Source organism: Centrocercus urophasianus, unplaced genomic scaffold, assembly GCF_019232065.1.
Source record: "Centrocercus urophasianus isolate 14NV4802_14NV808 unplaced genomic scaffold, USGS_Curo_1.0 seq_18, whole genome shotgun sequence".
In the NCBI taxonomy this organism is placed as follows: Eukaryota; Metazoa; Chordata; class Aves; order Galliformes; family Phasianidae; genus Centrocercus; species Centrocercus urophasianus.
Genome location: NW_024884733.1, coordinates 19,792,554 through 19,811,291, shown reverse-complemented (window position 1 = coordinate 19,811,291; position 18,738 = coordinate 19,792,554). Strand labels below are relative to the sequence as shown.

Genomic DNA, 18,738 nt, shown 5'->3' with positions numbered 1-18,738 from the left:
TACTGGAGCACACCGAGCCCCGCTCCCATTGCAGTGCTGGCACCCAGCTGGGACCCCCTGTACTGCTGCCACCACGGTGCCCAGAGACCCCACGTCCTTCCCCTCTGAGCCCCCCGCCGCCTTCCTGCTGAGTAATGAGAGATTTCCCTGGGCCTCCGAGGGCTCTAAAGAGGGGCTGAGCAATATTATTTATTCAGTTGTTTACAGAAACGTTTGATCGGGAATAGTTCTTCACTGCCAGCCCGTTGTGTATTATTCATTGCAATAATCTCTGCAGATTGTGATAAACTGTAACTGCGGCGGGGCAGCGTGGAGCTGGGCTGTGCTGCCACTGCTGCTTGCACCGGCCTCTAAAATATCGGCAGCTGCAATCATAAATCTCAATTTACAAGTGGGGCTATTGCACGGGGAGTTATAGTTATACTAATGATTACTTCTCTGTCTTATTTTTCACGTTGCAACAGAGCAATAAATTTTTAAGAAGAGCCTGGGCAAAGTGTTAGGGAAGCCTGAGGGGTCGGCAGGGAGCAGTGTTCTGTTCTGTGGGAACCAGCACCGGCCCCACGTCTCGAGGAGGTGACACAGAACGGGGGGATGGCTCTGTTGGGTCCCACTTCCCAGTGGGGTCAGAGAGGAAGGAAGGCTCTGGCAGGGTGGCTCATCCCATCGCTGATCTATGTCTCACCTGGCGTTGTTCCTCCTGGAGGAGCTCAATTGGCACCCCACAAAGAGCAGCTCTGTTCCCCAGCGGGAAGCAGTGGGACAAGGGGTTCAGCAAGCATTTCCCAAGTGTTTATCACAGCTCCGAGGTCTGTGATGTGAGGCCTCTGATGGATGCCTCCATTCGCAGAGTTGACATTATGATGTACAGGGAGCCTAGAGACATATAGATTTTCAAAGTGGCCACTTTGAGCATAATTATAAATACCCAGCCTCTTTACATAGTGAATTGCTGCCAGGAAAAGAAGGGCCCCAGGAGGGCTAGAATTCTGGCAGCCAGGATTTCTGGAGAAAAGCGCCTTGGCAGGGGTTCCCCACCCATTTTGGGGTGCCAGGAGGGGATGAGCTCTGAGGGATGATGCCTCTCCCATCCCATGCCCCCAGTGGCAGCTCCTCCATGGCCCCTGGCACTGGCAGCGTCTCGCTGGTGGACATCTCCCAGTCACTTTCTGCAGCCCCCTGTCTCCTGCTCATTAGTGCCAGCACATTGCAACCTGATCCTAACCGCTTCCGAGCGGCTGCTCCCATTCCAGATCACAGCACAGAGAGTGGCACCGGGGAGCTGGGTGCTGCTGGTGGCTGTGTCCCATCCATGGCCCCAGGGACGTGGAGGAGGGGAGACCTTCCCCTAGCTCTTCCCTTTCAGCTTGCCTTTGAAGCATCTCAACCCTGCCGGGCTGGGGCTCAGGGGTTCGTATTTAGGTGGACAGCAGGCAGCCATCCTGAAGGTCACCATCTGGAAGTCTCTTGGACTCTTTTTGCCTTGAGGTGGTCTCAGCTGTGAGAAGAAGGGAGCGTGACTCCCAGCATGTATGAGCCTTGATGTGGCTTAGGGACACCCAACAGTTCTTCATGCTCATTCCCCATGCATTAGACAGTCACCTTGCAGATATCAGGAAGCCACCTGGGGAGCTGGTGCTGTTTCCATCCCATTTCCAATCCAGTGCTTACATAAAAGGTGAGGAGTGTAAGGTTGGGGTGGTGTCAGGGCATCACTGCTTCCCTTCCCATGCCAAAGCCAAGGAGGGGAACATCTGGGAAGGGTGTCCATTTGGGTAGAGGTGTTTGTCCCCAAACGTCACATCCAAACAGACATCAGTCATTGGTGGTTGGGGAGCAATGGAATTTTTCAGGGAAAAGTGAAGGGGATATTTGAGGATTTGTGCTCTGTTTGTGAGCAGGGTCTGGAGGAGAGGTCAAAGAAGAAAATTGGAGCTGAATTGAAATCAATGGCAGGTAGAGATTAGAGCAGTGCCCCAATTAACTGCAGCGCAATGAGGTGAGGCTGGGGGGGACTGTAAACCCCCAGGTTAGGACCCCACAGCTACTGCTCCACAGGGCCATGGTGGCTGCCGTGCACAGGAGGCCTGCACCGAGGGCACTGCTGCCGTGTCGGCAAGGGCTGGGACACGTCTGTGCATTTGGGTTTGGATGAGCCCCACTCCCCACATGTATCTCAGCTCTTTGTCCTCGTTTTCTTGTCCTGATCCCATCCCCCATTGCTGTGGTGTCCCCTAGCTCCACCAGCCCCACCAGCTCCCCATCACGGTTTCCTCTGGATTCACCTCTCTCCCAGCTCCTGGTCCCAAAGTCTTCCAGCACAGCTGTTTCCTCCCTCCTGTTTCCTGGGGAAGTCATCGAGCACACATCCCTGCTCCCCATGCAGGTGCTGGGTCCGAGTGCCAGTGGGGCTGCCTCTGGGAGCGTGGGGCTGCAGGCAGGGCTGTGCCCAACATTGCTGACATTCCGATGGAAAATCCATCCCCAACATTCCCAAAATCGCCTTCCTGACAGATTTGAAGGCTTTGTTCCAAAGCATCTGAACGCACACATACCAAATACCCTCTGAGCAACACGTAGCTGGAATCTGAAGGAAATAGCCACATATTTTTCACTCGTGTTCATTGCAGTGTATTAACAGTTTGGGTTGGATGTTTCCTGGAGAAAACAAACCAGCGTGAGTCAAGCATCCAGCGTGGAGAATCTCTGCAACCACTGTGCTTTGGAAACACTGGGGTAGGTTGGAGCCCCCCACCACCCCACTGTGCACACACGTGGCCAGGACCTGGTTCCTACAGCCCCGTGGCCACAGGGATTGAGCTTTGCTCTCCCCGCAGCCTCGTGCACGTTGTCCATCGTGCACGGAGCGTTAATTAACATTGCGGGAAGATCTTAGGAAAGGTGCAATTTGAATGATCTGGCGCTGCAGTCATTCAGATGCTGAGTTAATTCAATCCTTGCACACAGTGCTCCTACAGATTGTTGGCTTTAAACAAACAGCGGTGACAGATTTGTTGCTGAGGAAATGTGGTCATTAAGTCGGGAGCGCATGTTTGACCTGAAAGCGATTGAGTGATGGATGCAAGTCATTTTAAAGCTGCAGCAGCCAAAAGGATGCTCCTTTTGGACAGCAATCTTGCATCTGAGGAGTGTAAATAATTTAAACAAACAAGTAAAGTAAGGTGAAATCCGTTGGCTGCTCTGTCCTATTACAGAGCTCAGTGTGGAGCAGGTCATCGCTCCCAGAGCTGCAATGGGGAGGTGCAGGGTACCTGCACCAAATGGGACCAGATCAATTCCCATGCTGGGCGCAGGGAGGGAGCCCGGAGCGGTCACGTCGCATGGGTCTGCGCCGTGCACGGCTGGAATCGGCCTTGTAATGAGGCTGGTAGTTACTGTGCGTTGGAAGCAGCCACTGCTTAAGCCTCAATATCTCGGCCATTTAATTTAATGGGGTTTTTTAAATACCAAAAGCAATTAAGTTCACATTGTGAGCTAATCGCCTACAAAATTTCATTTCAAAGATGCTCAGACTGTTTGTGAGAGAATTGCCAGAAAGAGACCAAACACGCTGCCCTGCCTGTCCATTTGTCCTTCTCTTCCTTCCCTGCCTCTTACCAGACTTTCCTAAAGGAAACCGTCCCGTTTGCAGGCTTCCATCAGCCAGAAGGCAATGTGGGGAGGGCAGCGCATTGGCATAAATCACTGCTACCTCAGGACCATGCTGTGCTGCTGTATCAGGTTGCAAATGGTGCTCTGAGCCAGGCACCAAACCTGACACAAATCCCCGTGCTTCAGAACACTCGGTGGATGTCAGCCAACTCTGACCTGGGGACATCCGGAGGCTTTCCATGCTTGCTGCACGGAGCTGGGAGCAGAGGGTGTGCCCAAGCCCTGCCCTGCAGTGATGGCTGTGTACCAGAGCCATTGGCAGCCTGTGCTTGTTGCCCATCTGAGCCCACGGCACCCAGCTGTTCCCACAGGCTCTGTCAGGTGGCAGAAGAGCTGTAGGTCTTTGCCAGAGACACACGTTCTCCTGCACAGCCTTGTTACTGAATACAGTGTAATCCCCCTGGAGCAGCCGCCTGTGGGTTTCGTTTCCTGTGCTGTTGCGTTAACACGCTCTCCTTAAAGCACCTTTGTGGCTGAGCCACCCACGTGCTGCGTGTCCCTACAGCTGGGTGGGATGAGTATGGCCCTGGGTCCCCTCCGGGGGCCGGACCCCTCTGTTTCCCCCATGGAGTGGTGATTTATGGAATCCCGCATGCTCCCAGTGCGTCCGCTCACGGCGCTGCTCCGGGATCCATGGTGCGAGGTCAGCACGTTGCAGGTTTGCTAACCTTGCCCACTTATTAAAAATGGTAAAAACCTCCCCCAGGACTCGTGAAGTATAGATCCAGAGAGCTCCATATGCTGTTGCCCTTAATGAGATGTCTGCCTGAAGAGCAATAGCAAAACACAGCATCCAGCTCAGGGTCCCTATAGCTAGATGGTCTGGCTGTAAACAGAGCCGTCCGTCTTAATGGGCTATCGTGTAAAAACTTCTCCCAGTCAATAAATCAAAGGGGCTCCATTTATATCGCGTGCTGCTTTTACTATTAGGCTGCTCTGGGTGGTACTTTCTGATGCAGAGCTCCCTGGGTCTGTGAGAAGACACTGGAGCATCTCACGGGCATTTCATTTTGGTGGGGCAGAGCTCAGTGTCGGGGACTCACCGTGAGGGGACACCGTAGGCTGGGACCTCCATGTCCTCCATAATGTGCTCTACCCAAGGGCAGGAGCTGGCATGCAGGGGCAGTCACAGAGCTGCCCCCCAATAGGGATGCACAGGGAGCTCCCCCCAGAGCAGCATCCCGGCACAGGTATTTATTTTTCATTCCTTCTGATGCCACCGGAGGGAAGTTCCGCTCCAGCCACCATCCCAGGCAGAGATATTAGTCCTCATTACTAATTAAAGGAAGCAGGAGTAATTGACGGATGGTGGATGGCGGGGGAGCGGGCTGATGAACGGCCGCTGTCCCCGCACCAGGGACGCATGCTGAGCGCTACCTGTTAGCTACAAATAAACAAACCTGATAAATAATAAATAGTTGGAGGAGAGTGCCTGAGCATTATTTAAATTAATAGGGATTAGAGGGAGAGAGGCCTGAAAGAGCATTCCTCCGGATGAGCTATCCCTGGCCGGGAAGGGGCTCGTTTGTTGCAGAGTAGAGCAAACAAGGCGACTGGGAGGATTCATCATGCCTGCAGGGTCTTGATAGCGTGGCCGTGCGTCTCCTGCCTGTGCCACCTGGGTGCCACCGCTGCCCCATCGGGCACCATTGGCTGTGGTTCAGTCCCAGCCGTGATATCCACACAGAGGGGGCGTGAAGCCCCATGCAGAGCAAGGCTGGGGGAGATGGAGAGGGGCGGCGGCGGGGGTTTGCTGCTCGCTATCGCATCTCCTCCATCTTATCGTCGCAGTAATTTGATGATAAAAAATAATCCGAGGCTAGAAAGGAAACATGTGTAGTGGAGTAAAGATTGAATGGAGGTGGATTGTGCCCTGGGGCGGTGACTGAGAGATAGAAGGAAATGTCCTTCTGTTTGACATCGTGCCGAGACGCGGCCCTGTGCTGCTGCCCGCTGGGCTTGGGGATGGCTCTGGGCTCCAGTGGGAGCACCCAGACCACTGCAGGCGCTGAGTGCTGCCCTTTTCCCCACCACCTGAGTGATGGGTGCCCTGATGGGTGCTGCCCCATCCCACCCACACCACCACACAGGTTGCTCCCAGTTCACTTTTTTTCCCCCCCTTCCCTTCGGTTATGCTTCACAACTCATTGTATCAGCTGTCAGTAGCCAAATGTCTTTTTTAAGGAGTGGGTTATAGCCACTAATGTACTGAATGCTATTGCACTGGCTGCAGTTAGTGTTCCACAGCTAAATTACTGTAATTAATGTTCCACGAGAACTGTTTGTAACAGACGGGAGCCCCTAGTCCGGGCTCTCGCTGCATTACCTCCATCCCCAGGGAAGGGCTTGGATGGAAATGGGGCACCCAGAGCTGTCCTCTGTCCCCATGTCCTGGGGCTTTGCATGGGGTCAGAATGAGTCTGGGTGATGGGGCGCTCTCACGGGAGAAAGCTCCCCAAACCTTCAAAAGGCACCATGTGCCCATGGCCAACACCCAGTACGGCCGCCTAAATCAGCCCCTGAAGCAGCCCCCCCTGCTCCCCGCTGCTGCTGGAGACACGGGGGAAATGTTTCATAGGCACGCACCGAGCGCACGCACACCCCTTGTTTCGCTAAATGCGTTTTCTCAATACCTGCAACAAACAGATTAGCCGGGGCTTTATCAGGGACAAGAGAAGGGAGAGAAATGTGATAATGGTTTTCAGCAAATCCTCGGGCTGTCACAGATTAGAGCGGCCGTGGCAGGGAGCATTATCAGCCCTTTCCTCCTCTCCCCATCTCCTCCCCCTTTGTCTCCTCTCTCCATCGGATTTCTCCAGCCAATCTATTGTAGCGGGAGCTGGGGAGATACACGCAGAAGTCGCTTTCAATCTGATCCGCGATTGGTTTTCCCAGCAGCTGATCTGTGTCGCGGCATCGATCCGCGTGCCCCCACTGCCCGTCCCCTTGTTGGGCTGGGGAGGGGGACAGGAGCCGGGGGGAAGGCTGAGCCGTGTGCCGTGGAGAAGGGCTACAGCGTGGTGCCAGTGGCTGCGACCTGCTTGTGAAGCCAAGGGATGGAAGTGGGAGCCAAGGGACATGAGGCATTGGGCAGAAGGGTGGCTCGGGTACACCTGCGGGTTCCCAGTGTCCATTGTCCCCAAACGCATGGCCGTTGGTGGCACCTGCCCAGCACAGAGCTGCCTTGGCTCATCCATGCTTCGCCCAAGGCATGGCGGGTTGGTGGCTGGGAGGGCAGGAGGGGATATAACAAGTAATGGCCCCAAGTGTGGAAACACTGTTAATAAAGTGTATTTCACTTTTAATTTTGACATATAATGTAATGATCTTTTTTAAGGCCCTATCATATTATCTGCATGACTAGATTATTGAGTCTTCATCATCTCCAGATAAATTTATGACCGGGATGATGCTTGGAATTTATTATCAGTCAATAGAGCTCAATACTGTAACAAGGCGTGTAATAAGATATACATATTTAATGATCCGGAGTAAAACAGCCCCGCTAATGGGCAGGGTGAGCGGGAGGCTGGAGCTTTCCTCTCCATCTCCTGCCCCGCTCTGTGGGACCCATGCAGGAACACAGGTCTGGCGTCCAGCTCCGTGGCATGGCAGGCCAGGCTGCTCCGGGAGCTGCCAGCTCTGTTTTTCCGGCCCTTTGGGGTGTTATTAAATTAGTTTCCTAGGACTTTTAATAAGCACTTTTGATGCCTTTGAAGCGCACGGCTTTGTGGGAAGATTACAGTCCCGCATCCATCTCGCTGGGAGAGAAACAATGGCAGCAGGGCTGGCGTTTGATCTCTCCTCCAGAAGGCGAGAGAGGGTTTGCGAGAGACAAAGAGGTGAGCTGGTGATTTGGAGCTAATGTTTAAAAATAGGTAGGTCTCCCTCCAAGATAAAGAGACCTGCCCTTCTCTGTGTAATCGCACGGCTCTGCTTGCCGGACCCGCAGAAGCACGGCTCGCTTTATTTGAAGGATTGGAGTGCGGCGCGGCGGTTTGATTCTGGCCCTTTTAAAGCAATAACTAGGCCATCTGACCGAGCTTTAAAGAGCAGCACAACTTTCCATTAGGACTCTCCGCACAGTCTCGGCAGCGCTGGGATTGCATCCTCGCCTTTTATTTCCTTTCTCTGACATCTCGTGTCACTCTCAGGCAGGAACGCGCCTTCACAAACCCGCTTATTTCTCCCTTGAAATTTCGCCCTAATTAGGGTCCCAATCCCAGCAGGGATATCGGCACCGCGATGTGGGGCAGGGGGTGGCAGGGGGGACGTGCCGCCTGTGTCCCCATAGAGGCACGGTGCCCACGGACACCTGGCTGCCTTCAGTGCATGGAGAGGAGGCACCAGGGGAGCCCGATTCCCTTTATCTGCGGATAACTACTGCTGCCTTTAACAGCCTGGAATAAACTGGCCATAAATATCGTGATCATAAGTGCTTAGATATGGCAACTTTACACTGAACAGAGGTTTTAACCTTCCCCACGGAGAATATCCAGCTCTATATCATCGACTGTTTCCATTCGGCTGCACGGCCAAAGACGAGCTCCGGGTGAACCGTCCCCACACACTCCTGTCCCTGTGCAGAGGGGACAGTGTGGGGACATCTCGTGGGTGGCCACAGCTGTGTCCTGGCTGCCTCCCATGCCCGGGATTTCCTCTGGCTCTGGTGCATCTGGGGCTGGGGGCTCCTGGAGAGCCGCAGAATCTCGCTGGGCTGCTCTCAGCACCGGCCTGCTCTTCCCATTCCCACCCGGAGCCGTGAACTTGTGCAGGAAGTTGGCACCCATCCCCAAGGCACACCACAATCTCATCCCATCCCGGAGCAAAGGGCCAGGCTGCACACTGCTGCACCTGCCCCGTGCCCCGGCCGTGACTTTATTTTGCACCGTGACTTTCAGGCGAGCTGTAAAACACTCAGATGAGTTAAATAATACACGACAGTGTACGGTATAAATTACAGGAAGGCAGTGGTGGAGCGACATTGTATGCTGAATAAATTAAAGGCTGCGTGACTTACAGGCGAGATTGATCTCCTGCCGAGCATTTTGTTTGGTGACGTGCTTGTCATAAGGGAGAGCTAATTACCTGCCTGCGGTGCTCAGCTCCGGGCTGGGGACGTGGCACAGGCTGGGCACCCCACGTGCCGTGCTGGCCGCACCACATCTCTGCACTGCTGGCTCCAGGTCCCCCCACAGCATGCTGTCGGGACGTGGTTGGTGGGCACGGGTCGGAGTGGATGACACGATTGGTCTTCCCAACCTCAACGAGTCCGCGATGGCCCGTGGCACGGCGCTGGGAGCTGCGGGGCTTTGGGGCCGGTTTGGGGCCCCATCCTGGCGGCGCTGCCCCTCGTCCCGGCCGGCCGGCGGCTCCGCGGGCTGTCTGTCACCCGGCGGGATTATGAGTAGTGAGCGTAATGCATCGGCGTATGAATAGGGTTGTCTGGCTGATGGTGATGTATCGTTTTTCATTACTGCCTCTCAAGCCCTCCCTGCTCCACGTGTGGAAATTCTATTTATTCCCTAATTTGTAAAAATTCCCTCCTTATCTGATACCAATCAGGGAGGGGTAATTGGCTCTCCAGGGCTAGCGGCTGGGGTCCTGATGAAGAGATATGTGTGTCTGCTCCGGCTGTCCAGGCACCCTGCCCTGCTGCACCAGCGGCACGGGCCACAATTAATAATGATTTGCAAATGGCAGACAAGCAATAACGCAGAAAGATGTCCAGCCAGCCTCCTGCCCGCCCCTTAATTTCCTTCTGTAATATAAATGGCACGGGAACAAAAATCCAGCACTATAAATTCTGGAATTAGTTATTCACCGTAATAAATGGGCGCCTTTTTGGAGCGCGGATCCCCGCCCCCCTCCCCCCAAATCTTCCTCCTCTTCCTCCTCCCCCTCGCCAGCACCTACTTCATTTGAGTCCTAATATGCAAATGCTGTAATTTAACGGGATGGCGAAGTTGATTTTCATGTTAACTTAATTACTTTGATTTATGGCGGGCTGGGATGCAGACACTGCCGCATCATTACGGATCTCCCACCTCTCCCCTCGGCGCTCCCGCTGACCCGCTCCCTCGTCCCCCTTCTTCCCACCCCATCCCTTTCCCCGCTCCTTCCCTCCTCTCTTCCCACAAGTTGGGTGTTTTATTAGCTGCCTTTAAGTGGACATAAGTCCTCGCGACAATCGTGTGATGGGGAGGACAAATTCCCCGTCCTGCCTTGTTTAATCGTGCCTGGATAATGGATGTATAATTGACTCATTTGAATGCTTTTGCCTACAGGAGTGCAGAGCATTAAATGTTTGATTGCCTTAATTTCCAAACAGATCATTATCCCCTTCTTACCCGCTCTTAATAAACACTTTATGAGGATTTTTTTTGTAAAGGAAAAAAAATCTCCACTCCTCGTACTTCTCTGAAGTGATAAACTCTAATTAAGTCTAATATTTAAAAATATGGTAATGGCGACTTGTTTGAATAAGTGGCCTGCATTTCCATAATTTCATTATTACGTAAAACACGCTAATTATTTGAAGTGTGCTTATTACTAAAAGAGAAATCTCCTCCTAATAAAGATGAAATTGGCTTTTTCCCTGTATCGCTCAGCCCTCCCAGGGCTGCTCGCGTGGTTTGTCTGGGGCCGTTCATGGGGACGCGGGGCAAGTGGAGGTCCTTGGCCACGTCAGAACTGGGACGGCCCCATCCCCTGCACGCCCCCTGTGCTGCCCTGGGGCACGGGAGGTGAGGGACCCGGCAGCTGTAGGGTGCCCGTGGTGTGGGTGGGATTTGGGATGGGGAGGGCACCCCATCCCCCAGCACAGGGATGGCAACAGGTAGGGGATGGATGGAGCGAGCCACCAATTGTCTCCAAATCCTGAGCGGCTCTCCGGCGGGGGCAGCCAGGAGAGGCAGTGGGATGAAGTCAATATAAAGCTAATTTCCTTTTCTTCGTGAAGAAATGAGGTGTGTGGCAGTAACGTAATTGCAGATAATGAGGTAAGTTATTCTTAATATTCTGCACGTCGCTGTCAGCTCCTCATAACACACCTGCCGGCAGCTGGGGCACGCCGACCCCGCACCGTGCAGGGTGATGTGGCCCTAACCTGTCCTTGTCACTGCCGCGGCCGTCTGTCCCTACATGTCCTGCCCTTACCCAGAGCTGGGCTGTGACGCTTGCCAAGGTCACCCTGCAGTGGGACCCGCATCCTGCTGATCCCAGAGCTGGGGGGTGTCTGGTCCCCTTAGGGCCACGGGGACCGTGTGGCTGCCAGGTCATGGGGCCACTGCCCGTCACCAGGGGTCGGCAGCGGGGAGGCGGTGGTCGCGCGTCCCTGTTCCCACTTTGCAGGGAGCTGTTGTACAAAGGGAGCAGCGATATTATTCATTAACAGTAATCTGCCATTAGAACATTGACAAATGGCCCCCAGTCGCCTGAGCATCAGTTCTCGTACAGACCATAAAGCATGGGGACAGCTTAAATATGGACCTGCTCAGCTCGGGCCGGGGGGTGATCCGTCTTCCAGCCGCAGTACGGGCGCGCGGGGCTCGCTCCCGACGGGGACATGGAGATGGGCCACAGCAGTCCCTGTACCCTGCGGTGCCAAGCAGTTGCAATCCCAGCCAGGACATGGGGACAGTGCAGAGCTGTTGGGATGAGCTTGGCCCCGGCCATCCCATGCCCACAGTGGGTGACGGCAAGACGTGACACGGCGCAGTGTGGGACAGCACGGCGCAGCCGCGCTCCGTTTGCCGGGTAACCCCGGGCTGACCCCTTCCTACACGGCGCGAAACACCCCTAAATCAATTGCATCTTATTATTACAATATCAATATACAATATTCCTACAATAACACCATTGATTTTCTACTCAGAGGCTGCACCTAAGTCTGTTTTAAAGAGGAGGGAGTTAATAGTGCCCTCATTAAAAATCTATAGATTACCCCCCGCCCCCCAAAAAGAAAAAGCAGTTTATATTCATTAGAGCTATTGAATATAAAGTAATATGTTTGTGTAGGACATTGGAGTAATGTGATAATCCGTCCGCATATCAGGGAGAAATCCACTTAGCAACCCTGTCAGCTTGACAAGAAAAATGTGCCCATAAAGTCGGGAATACATGGAGGGAGCCGGGGCGCGGAGGCTGTGCAGAGCAAGGGACAGTGGTGCAGGGCTGCCTTCCCCAGTGCTGGGCATGGGGACACGTGGGCACCCCAGTGCCGTGGAGGTGGCAGTGGGTGTGAGGATGTGGGTGGGTGCCGCAGGGCTGCGGACGGGGCAGTGGGAATGGGGAGCATGTGCTGTCACTCCAACGGGACACAGGGTGAGCGGTGCTGTGCAGGCACTGCAGGGGCTCTGGGTCCTGTTGTGGCTGTGTGCCCCCCCGGGGGGCAGCTGGACAACGGGGCTGCCCCTGTCCCCAGCCCCACACCTGCCCCCTTGCCCATCCCTGGCCCTGCCCCCAGCCCCGTGGCCTGCGATGGATTAAGCACTGAAAGAGCAGCAGAGCAATCCCGTCCGTGCTCTTTTAGGTTGTCGATTGCCATTTTTGTAATAGAAATTCCTTCCACAAGGTAACAACGGCCAGATTTAGAGGATTTCATATTGCTAATAATTCCCCAAACAGCCATCTGACTGTGTTGTTTTAAAAGCCGCTTAGTTTTTTGCTTTGGAGTTTATGAAAATCTCCCACTCTAATATCCCGAGAGCCAGCCTATAATTGTGTTATTAAATCAATCGGAGCGGATTACATTGTAAAATCAATAGATGGCTGTAATTGCATATTAGAAAGTTGTTCTGCTGTTGTTGATTTTTTTTGTACATGGATAATTATAATAAGCGTGTTTACCTTCGCACTGATTTGGATTGAAGCTCCCAAAATGACTCATGGTGTTGGTGGCTGTGCCTCTGGGGCTGCCACCCCGCAGGGTGCCCGGAGGGGGAGGGAGCCGCCGTGTCCCCATGCTGTCCCACCGGGCATGGGTGGAGGGACTGGGAACACGGGGACACGGAGAAGGGGATGCTGTGAGCAAACCTTGTCCGTGAGCTGTGGGATGGTGAGATCTCCCAAGCAGTGCCCTGCGTCTCCGCAATGCCCGGTGGCTGTGACAGGGACACGTGCAGCTAACGGGGACGCGGCATCTTCCACCCATGGGCTGGGATGCCAGTGTCAGGAGCATCCTCAGCAGCTCCGGGGCCGTGGGACAGAGGTGCCCCCAGCCCGTGGCCATGCCAGGTGACAGCGCTCCTGCCACCAGCACAGCAGGGTGGCACAGTCCGGCTGATGGCACCTGGCAGCGGCACGGCACAGCCACGCGGGGTCTCAATGCGGCACAAGGCACTGTCAGCAGGCAGCCTGCTGTCTCCTAGACAGTGAAATATGGCCACAATTAGCCCGGATACAGTTCAATTATGATAAACAGCGTTTGCACCCTTTAAGCCGTGATTAAAAGGCCTCCTCCCGTTGATAGAGAGACCTAATTTCACATTATTATCGCTGTAGCTTGATTATAAAGCACTCCCTGGATTTACAGTTGGGAGATGGATGTGGAGGCTTCTTTATCATTTACACATCAGTAATGATGCAGCCTTCCCTCCGCCACAACATCCATCCGGCGGCGGCGGCGAGAGGGGGGCTCAGCCCGCGCCCCCTCCCTGGGCATTGCTCCCCGCGCCGGCCGGGCCCCGCTGCCACACGCAAGTGGGCAAAGTCACCCTTACGGTAACAGCTTGATAAATGGGCGCGCGGTAATGAAATGGAGACATCAAGGCGTGGGGCGAGGAAGAAAGAGTGGTAATCGGAACGAGTGGAGCTGTCCCGAAACGGAGGGGAGCGGGAAGAAGGATCGCCTCTGTGCCGTGTGCTGTCAAGGGAGAAATTACACATTTACTCTTGCTTTTTCTTAAGGAGACGGCCCTCATAGATCAAAACATGGATTTACAAGCCAATTTTCAACATGAAATATAGACACCAGGAATCAATTTAAGCCCGGCTTCTATTTTAGCAAACGGTGCCTGCGTTTAGTCCCAGGTAAATAACGGCAGTGCCTGCCCCCTCCCCACGCTCCGGCCGTCTGTCGGCACCGCGGCTGCGTGGCACCAGGGCAGCCTGAGGCCACGATGGGGACAGCTCTGAGCGGGGCAGCCTGAGGCCACGATGGGGACAGCTCTGAGCGGGGCAGCCTGAGGCCACGATGGGGACAGCTCTGAGCGGGGCAGCCCTGTCCCTGGTGCGGCCACGGGGCAGTCGGGCGCTGGGCTCGCAGGGAGACGGCTGGGAGCTGGAGCCCAGCTGGGGACGCAGCCCAGGCGACGTCACTGTGCCAGACCTTCTCTAACCCGGTGCCTCTGTGCTCTCTCCACAGATGACTGTAAGAACATCGCCAACATCATGAAGACACTGGCCCATAGAGGCTTCATCTTCAAGCAGACCTCCAAACCCTTTTGATCCCCAGGGCAGGCCAGGCAGGGCTGCATGCGCCCGGCGCCGGCGAGGCGGGGAGGACGGGCTCTAGCATTCAAACGGCAACCGAGGCCAGAGGAACCGACACAAATCTCAATTCAGCTGTTACTCCAGTAGAGGTTGTATATATGGGAAGGCAAATCTGTGTAGACCTGATGTGACTCCCTCTCTGGGCTGCTCCGGACATTATGCCATGCTAGCGGACAGCCGCGTAGGGCGCTTGCACCACATTTTAGACTCGTAGTTTGTTCTTTTCTTTGGCTCCCGATTTCCGTCCCTCCCTCCGCGCCCCACCCCGTCCTCCCTCTCCCGCCCCGTAGCCACCACGTCCCCCGGCATGGGCCGTCCCCGCCTTCCCTTCTTTCTTTTTGCTGGTTTTATGTTTTCAGGCCTTGACGGCTGCTGCAGCGCGTGCCCACGCCGCGCTCCTAGAGACTCAGCAGTGTCGAGACGGCCCCCGCCCTCCCCGCCAGCCCCGGCCTCTCCCCGAGCGCCTTTCTCCCCTCTTTTTGAATCGACACTAACCCCTCTCTGACTCCTGTATGTGACAAACGCAATCCGTCTCTTTATGTTCAAGGTGAAGTGCCTGTATTCTCCGCTGCAGAGCCCCTGGCAGCCCTGGTGCGGGCTGCGGGGCCCCGGAGGGCTCCCTTCAGTGGGGCAGGGGCCCGGCGGGCGGGTAGGCGGGCAGCAGGGGGGGAGGTGACAGCGTGCAGAGCCCCCGTCCCGTCCGCTCGTGCCTCTCGGGGATGGGTGGGATGCCCAGCCCTGCCCCAGCACCACCGACCCGTCCCAGCTCCGCCGGGGCCAGGTGTGCCGCAGCACCGCGTCCATTGCCGGCGGTGGACGTGCCAGCGCGCGCTGGCCCCGACCCACAGGTACCTGGAGCAGGGGATCTGTAAATCGGCCCAGGTCCCCCGGCCCGCTCCCCTCCCGCTCCCCCGGTTCCCATGCTGAGGCTCAGCCCCCGCGTGCCCGCGGTCCCCGCACTCCCCGTGCCCCTCGCGGGTCCCCGCGGATGCTCAGCAGCAGCTGGCTTGTTGCCTGAGAGTTGCCGAGCGCGTCCCCTCTGGCTGGGTGGGTTCGCAGTCGGGGGCAGCCACGGGGCAGGCTGAGGGCGTGCAACCCCAGTGTCACCCAGTGTCACCCAGCCCCGGGGCCCTGCTGAATGGAGCCCTCATCCGGGTGCTGACCTGCAGGGAGGCTGCAGCCCCGGGCCCGTGCGTGCATGGCCTGGAGCGAAGCCGGTGACGGCAGCCAGAAGGGCAATACAGGCACTGAACTTGGCGGTACATGACTGCATGGTGTGTGGTGTTCCAGTTAAACCAACCGATAATGCAAACCCAGCATTTTCATTGTCTAGTTATTCCAATCCTTGCTGTAAATGTGCCACATGAATAAAGTTTGGGGGTAAAGGAGCCCAGGCTGTGCCCATGCATGTGTGAGTGCAATGCGGGATGGAGTGGGCTGGGACGGGGTGTGCTGGATGAGACAGGGCAGCAGGACGGCCACTGCCCGCCCTGGGGGTACGGCACCCAGCTCACCCTTTATGGGTGCCATGTGCAAAAGCGGGCTTTGGGGCTGCGGATGGGAGCGCTGCCCCATCACAAACTCCAGCACAACCACCACGAGGTGTCCGTCCCTTTCTCCCACCACCTTGGATGTTTGAGGGCGTGGACAAGCTGTCCATGTGCTGTGTGCCCCCTGCACGGATCAGCCCCAAGGATGCCACCATCCCATCCCAGCTGAGCTGTGTCCCAGCAATGCCCAGAGCAGGGTGATGCCGTCACCAAGCTACCGCCAGCATCTGTCACCTCCCCTGCCCTGCAGCCTCAGCATGCATCAACTTCAGCCCCGGGCATCAATCAGGGCCATTGTGAGCTGCACTGCACTGAGCCACCAGCTGTGCAGCACCGTGACGCAGTCACACTGCTGGCAGGGCACCTGGCAGCCCTGGGGACAGCACTGCAGCCTGGTCCCTGCTGGGACCTGCCAAGCAGCTGGAAGGAAGCGGGCAGCTCCAGGAGGGAAGGGGCAGCCCCAACCCAAGCAAAGGTCACGGGGGCTTTAATGGCTCCCTCTGTGCAGCCCCCAATCAGCTTTATTGAGCTATTTTCGATGGAGTCGTCTAATTAGTTTTCTATGAAAACTAAGAACTTGGCCTTTGCCCTTTACTCCTGCAGGCGAGAATGTGACTCAGAGGACGTTGTCACGGCGGATCGATGGCCAGTTACACTTGAAAGGCAGCACAGAGGGGTCGAGAGGGTGGGCAGCCTGCTCTGCACAGGGGGAGCACACGGCTGGGGCCACCTGCACCTGCAGTGCCCGAGCCCCAGCCACCACTACTGGTGATAGTAGAGATGCTGCAGCACACCCAGGATGCTGTAAAACATGGGGTGACCAAGGCAGCTGGCTTCATAGCCAGCATCACTAGAGTGGGGAAAGTTTTAGGGCTGAATCCAGGTACACAAGGCAAGATGGAGCCATCTGCACCACACCGGGATGGGATCCCTGCTGAACCACCCCCTCTGTACTGCAGGCAGAGGCCGGCCCTGCCACCAAGCACCCCGGGACGGGCCAGGCAGCCCTGCTCTCCTCCTGCAGGTCCCTGTGCTCTGAGCAGCACGAGGTGGGAGGCCCTGTGGCCCCACTGCGTGCCGGGCAGACGGCAAACAGAGGGTGGAATTTGCACGGCTACAAGTTAAATACAGCACACACACAGGGTTGGCCAGAGCCCCTGGCACGGCTGCCTTCACGGGATCCGCTTAACGGGGAAATAAAAGGGCCTGAGAACCCACGCAGCAGTGTGAACAGATGCCCTATAAAAATCAAATACGTGGTAATCAAGGGGACCAAAAGGTACATTTAAAAACAAAAACCCACCCTGGAAACAAAGGAGCCGGGCTTTGTGGCTTTCCTGGGAGGGCTGCGGAATTAATGGGGAAGAGCACATGTGTTTGATAATCTTTATATGGCAAAAGACCCATCTTTCAAATATGTCACAAATTCATATTAATCACCTTCCTATTGCCTTCTGCGGCGCAGCTATTCCAGTCGCCTTGGGCAAAATTGGGAACTGTCTGGTTAAAAAAAATGTTTTACATTATAATTTACAAGAGCCTACAAGTCTAGTTTCCTTTAATGGAAAGAGCGATTAAACAACAACAAAAAAAAGAGTGGAATATATATACACCCTGGTATATATACACTATATATATATATATTAAAATATATATATATATATATATATATAAAAGACAGATATTGTAACTCCATCTGGAAAGAGAGAATGTTTGATCTTAACAATGTAACTTCTAGCTTTCAAACAGGCTCAGAAAACAAGAAGTCAGCAGGAGTTCAGATAAAGGAAGCTTAAAAGTCAAATAATTCTGACTCTGAACCCGAGACTTCTTAGACTCAAGGTCTTTTCCTTTACCCATTAATGGGCTGACTTGTGAGCTCGGGAACAAAGTGCTGCAATGTGAGGATTTCTGAGAGTCACTCATTACAGATCACTGAGTGGAGTCTGAGTTGCGGAAATCAAAGGATCCAATCTGGAGTAACTGGCTGAACTTCTGCTTGGAACTAATTTGTTCCGAGTTCGGCTCACCTTTCACCTCCCGAAGGCCCCGAGCACAGTCCCTACCGGGGTCAGCACCAGGGGGATCCCGGCTCGGCTTTCATGGTCAGCGCCGGCACCGCAGCCCCTGGGAGGGGGGATGGCAGCCGCGGCAGGGACGAGGCGGCCATGGGCAGGCAGCACGGCGCAGGGCTTCCCGCCGGCCCCGGGGACGCCGCTCCTAAGGGGACACAGCGCCGACAGCAGTGCCGCCAGGAGGGACGGGGCAGCGGCTAACAGCCTGGATCTCGGGACGCTGCTGCGCCCTCACCCAGCCCTGCCAACACCTGCAAAGGAATTTGAGGCTTGTGGGGCACCATACGGGAGATGGGGCTCGCTGTCCCGTTCCTTGCTTTGCCACTCGCTCCCTCCAACATCTGGAGCGAGATACTTCTCCCTGGGGAACCAAAGCCGGCTTCAGGGCAGCAGCTGGCTCGGAACTGAACTAATCCATGCTTAATCCAACACATGGAGTGCCGTGGACAGGCAGCACAAAGGGATTCTCTAACTCGGAGCAATCTGTAAGCAGGGAGATCACTCAACTCTCCCCGAGGCAGTTCAGTGGCAAAGCACAGGCTGCAGCTCAGAGCCAGCTTGGCACAGCCAGCTTAAACCCCTGCAGCAGCCCTGGCAAAGGGCAGGGCATCACCAACAAACACCCAGGGCCAGGGCTGCAGCAGGGAGGCAGCATCGTGCTGCTGAGCAGGCAGGCAGGGAATGCCCCGACAAACACCTGCTCAACAAACAGCTGTCTGCTTGCACTACTGGCATTGCTAGCTCAGCACTGCAGCAGGACACACCTGCTCACATCCTGCCAGCTCACAGCAGGTTCTGGGCCATGGGCTGCTGGTCCCCCACACTGCCTGAGCACCCAGAACTGCAGGGAAGGTAGAGGGAAGCATGGTGCCTGCATCTGTCTGACACCCCAAACATACCCGAGCCACGCAGAAGGCGGCACAGCGGTCCCGTTCCCCTCCTCATCC

The 18,738-nt window shown here is 55.6% G+C and overlaps 1 protein-coding gene across 1 annotated transcript in view; it reads left to right on the top strand.

The window, feature by feature from the left end:
• ERI3 (ERI1 exoribonuclease family member 3) overlaps window positions 1-15,554 on the top strand; it is an 88,582-nt gene extending 73,028 nt beyond the window's left edge. The window contains exon 7 of the mRNA XM_042819228.1: window positions 14,039-15,554. Coding sequence (XP_042675162.1) covers window positions 14,039-14,121 — 83 coding nt within the window. The 3' untranslated portion in view covers window positions 14,122-15,554. The remainder of the gene's footprint in view (window positions 1-14,038) is intronic.
• The last annotated feature ends 3,184 nt before the right edge of the window (window positions 15,555-18,738 follow it).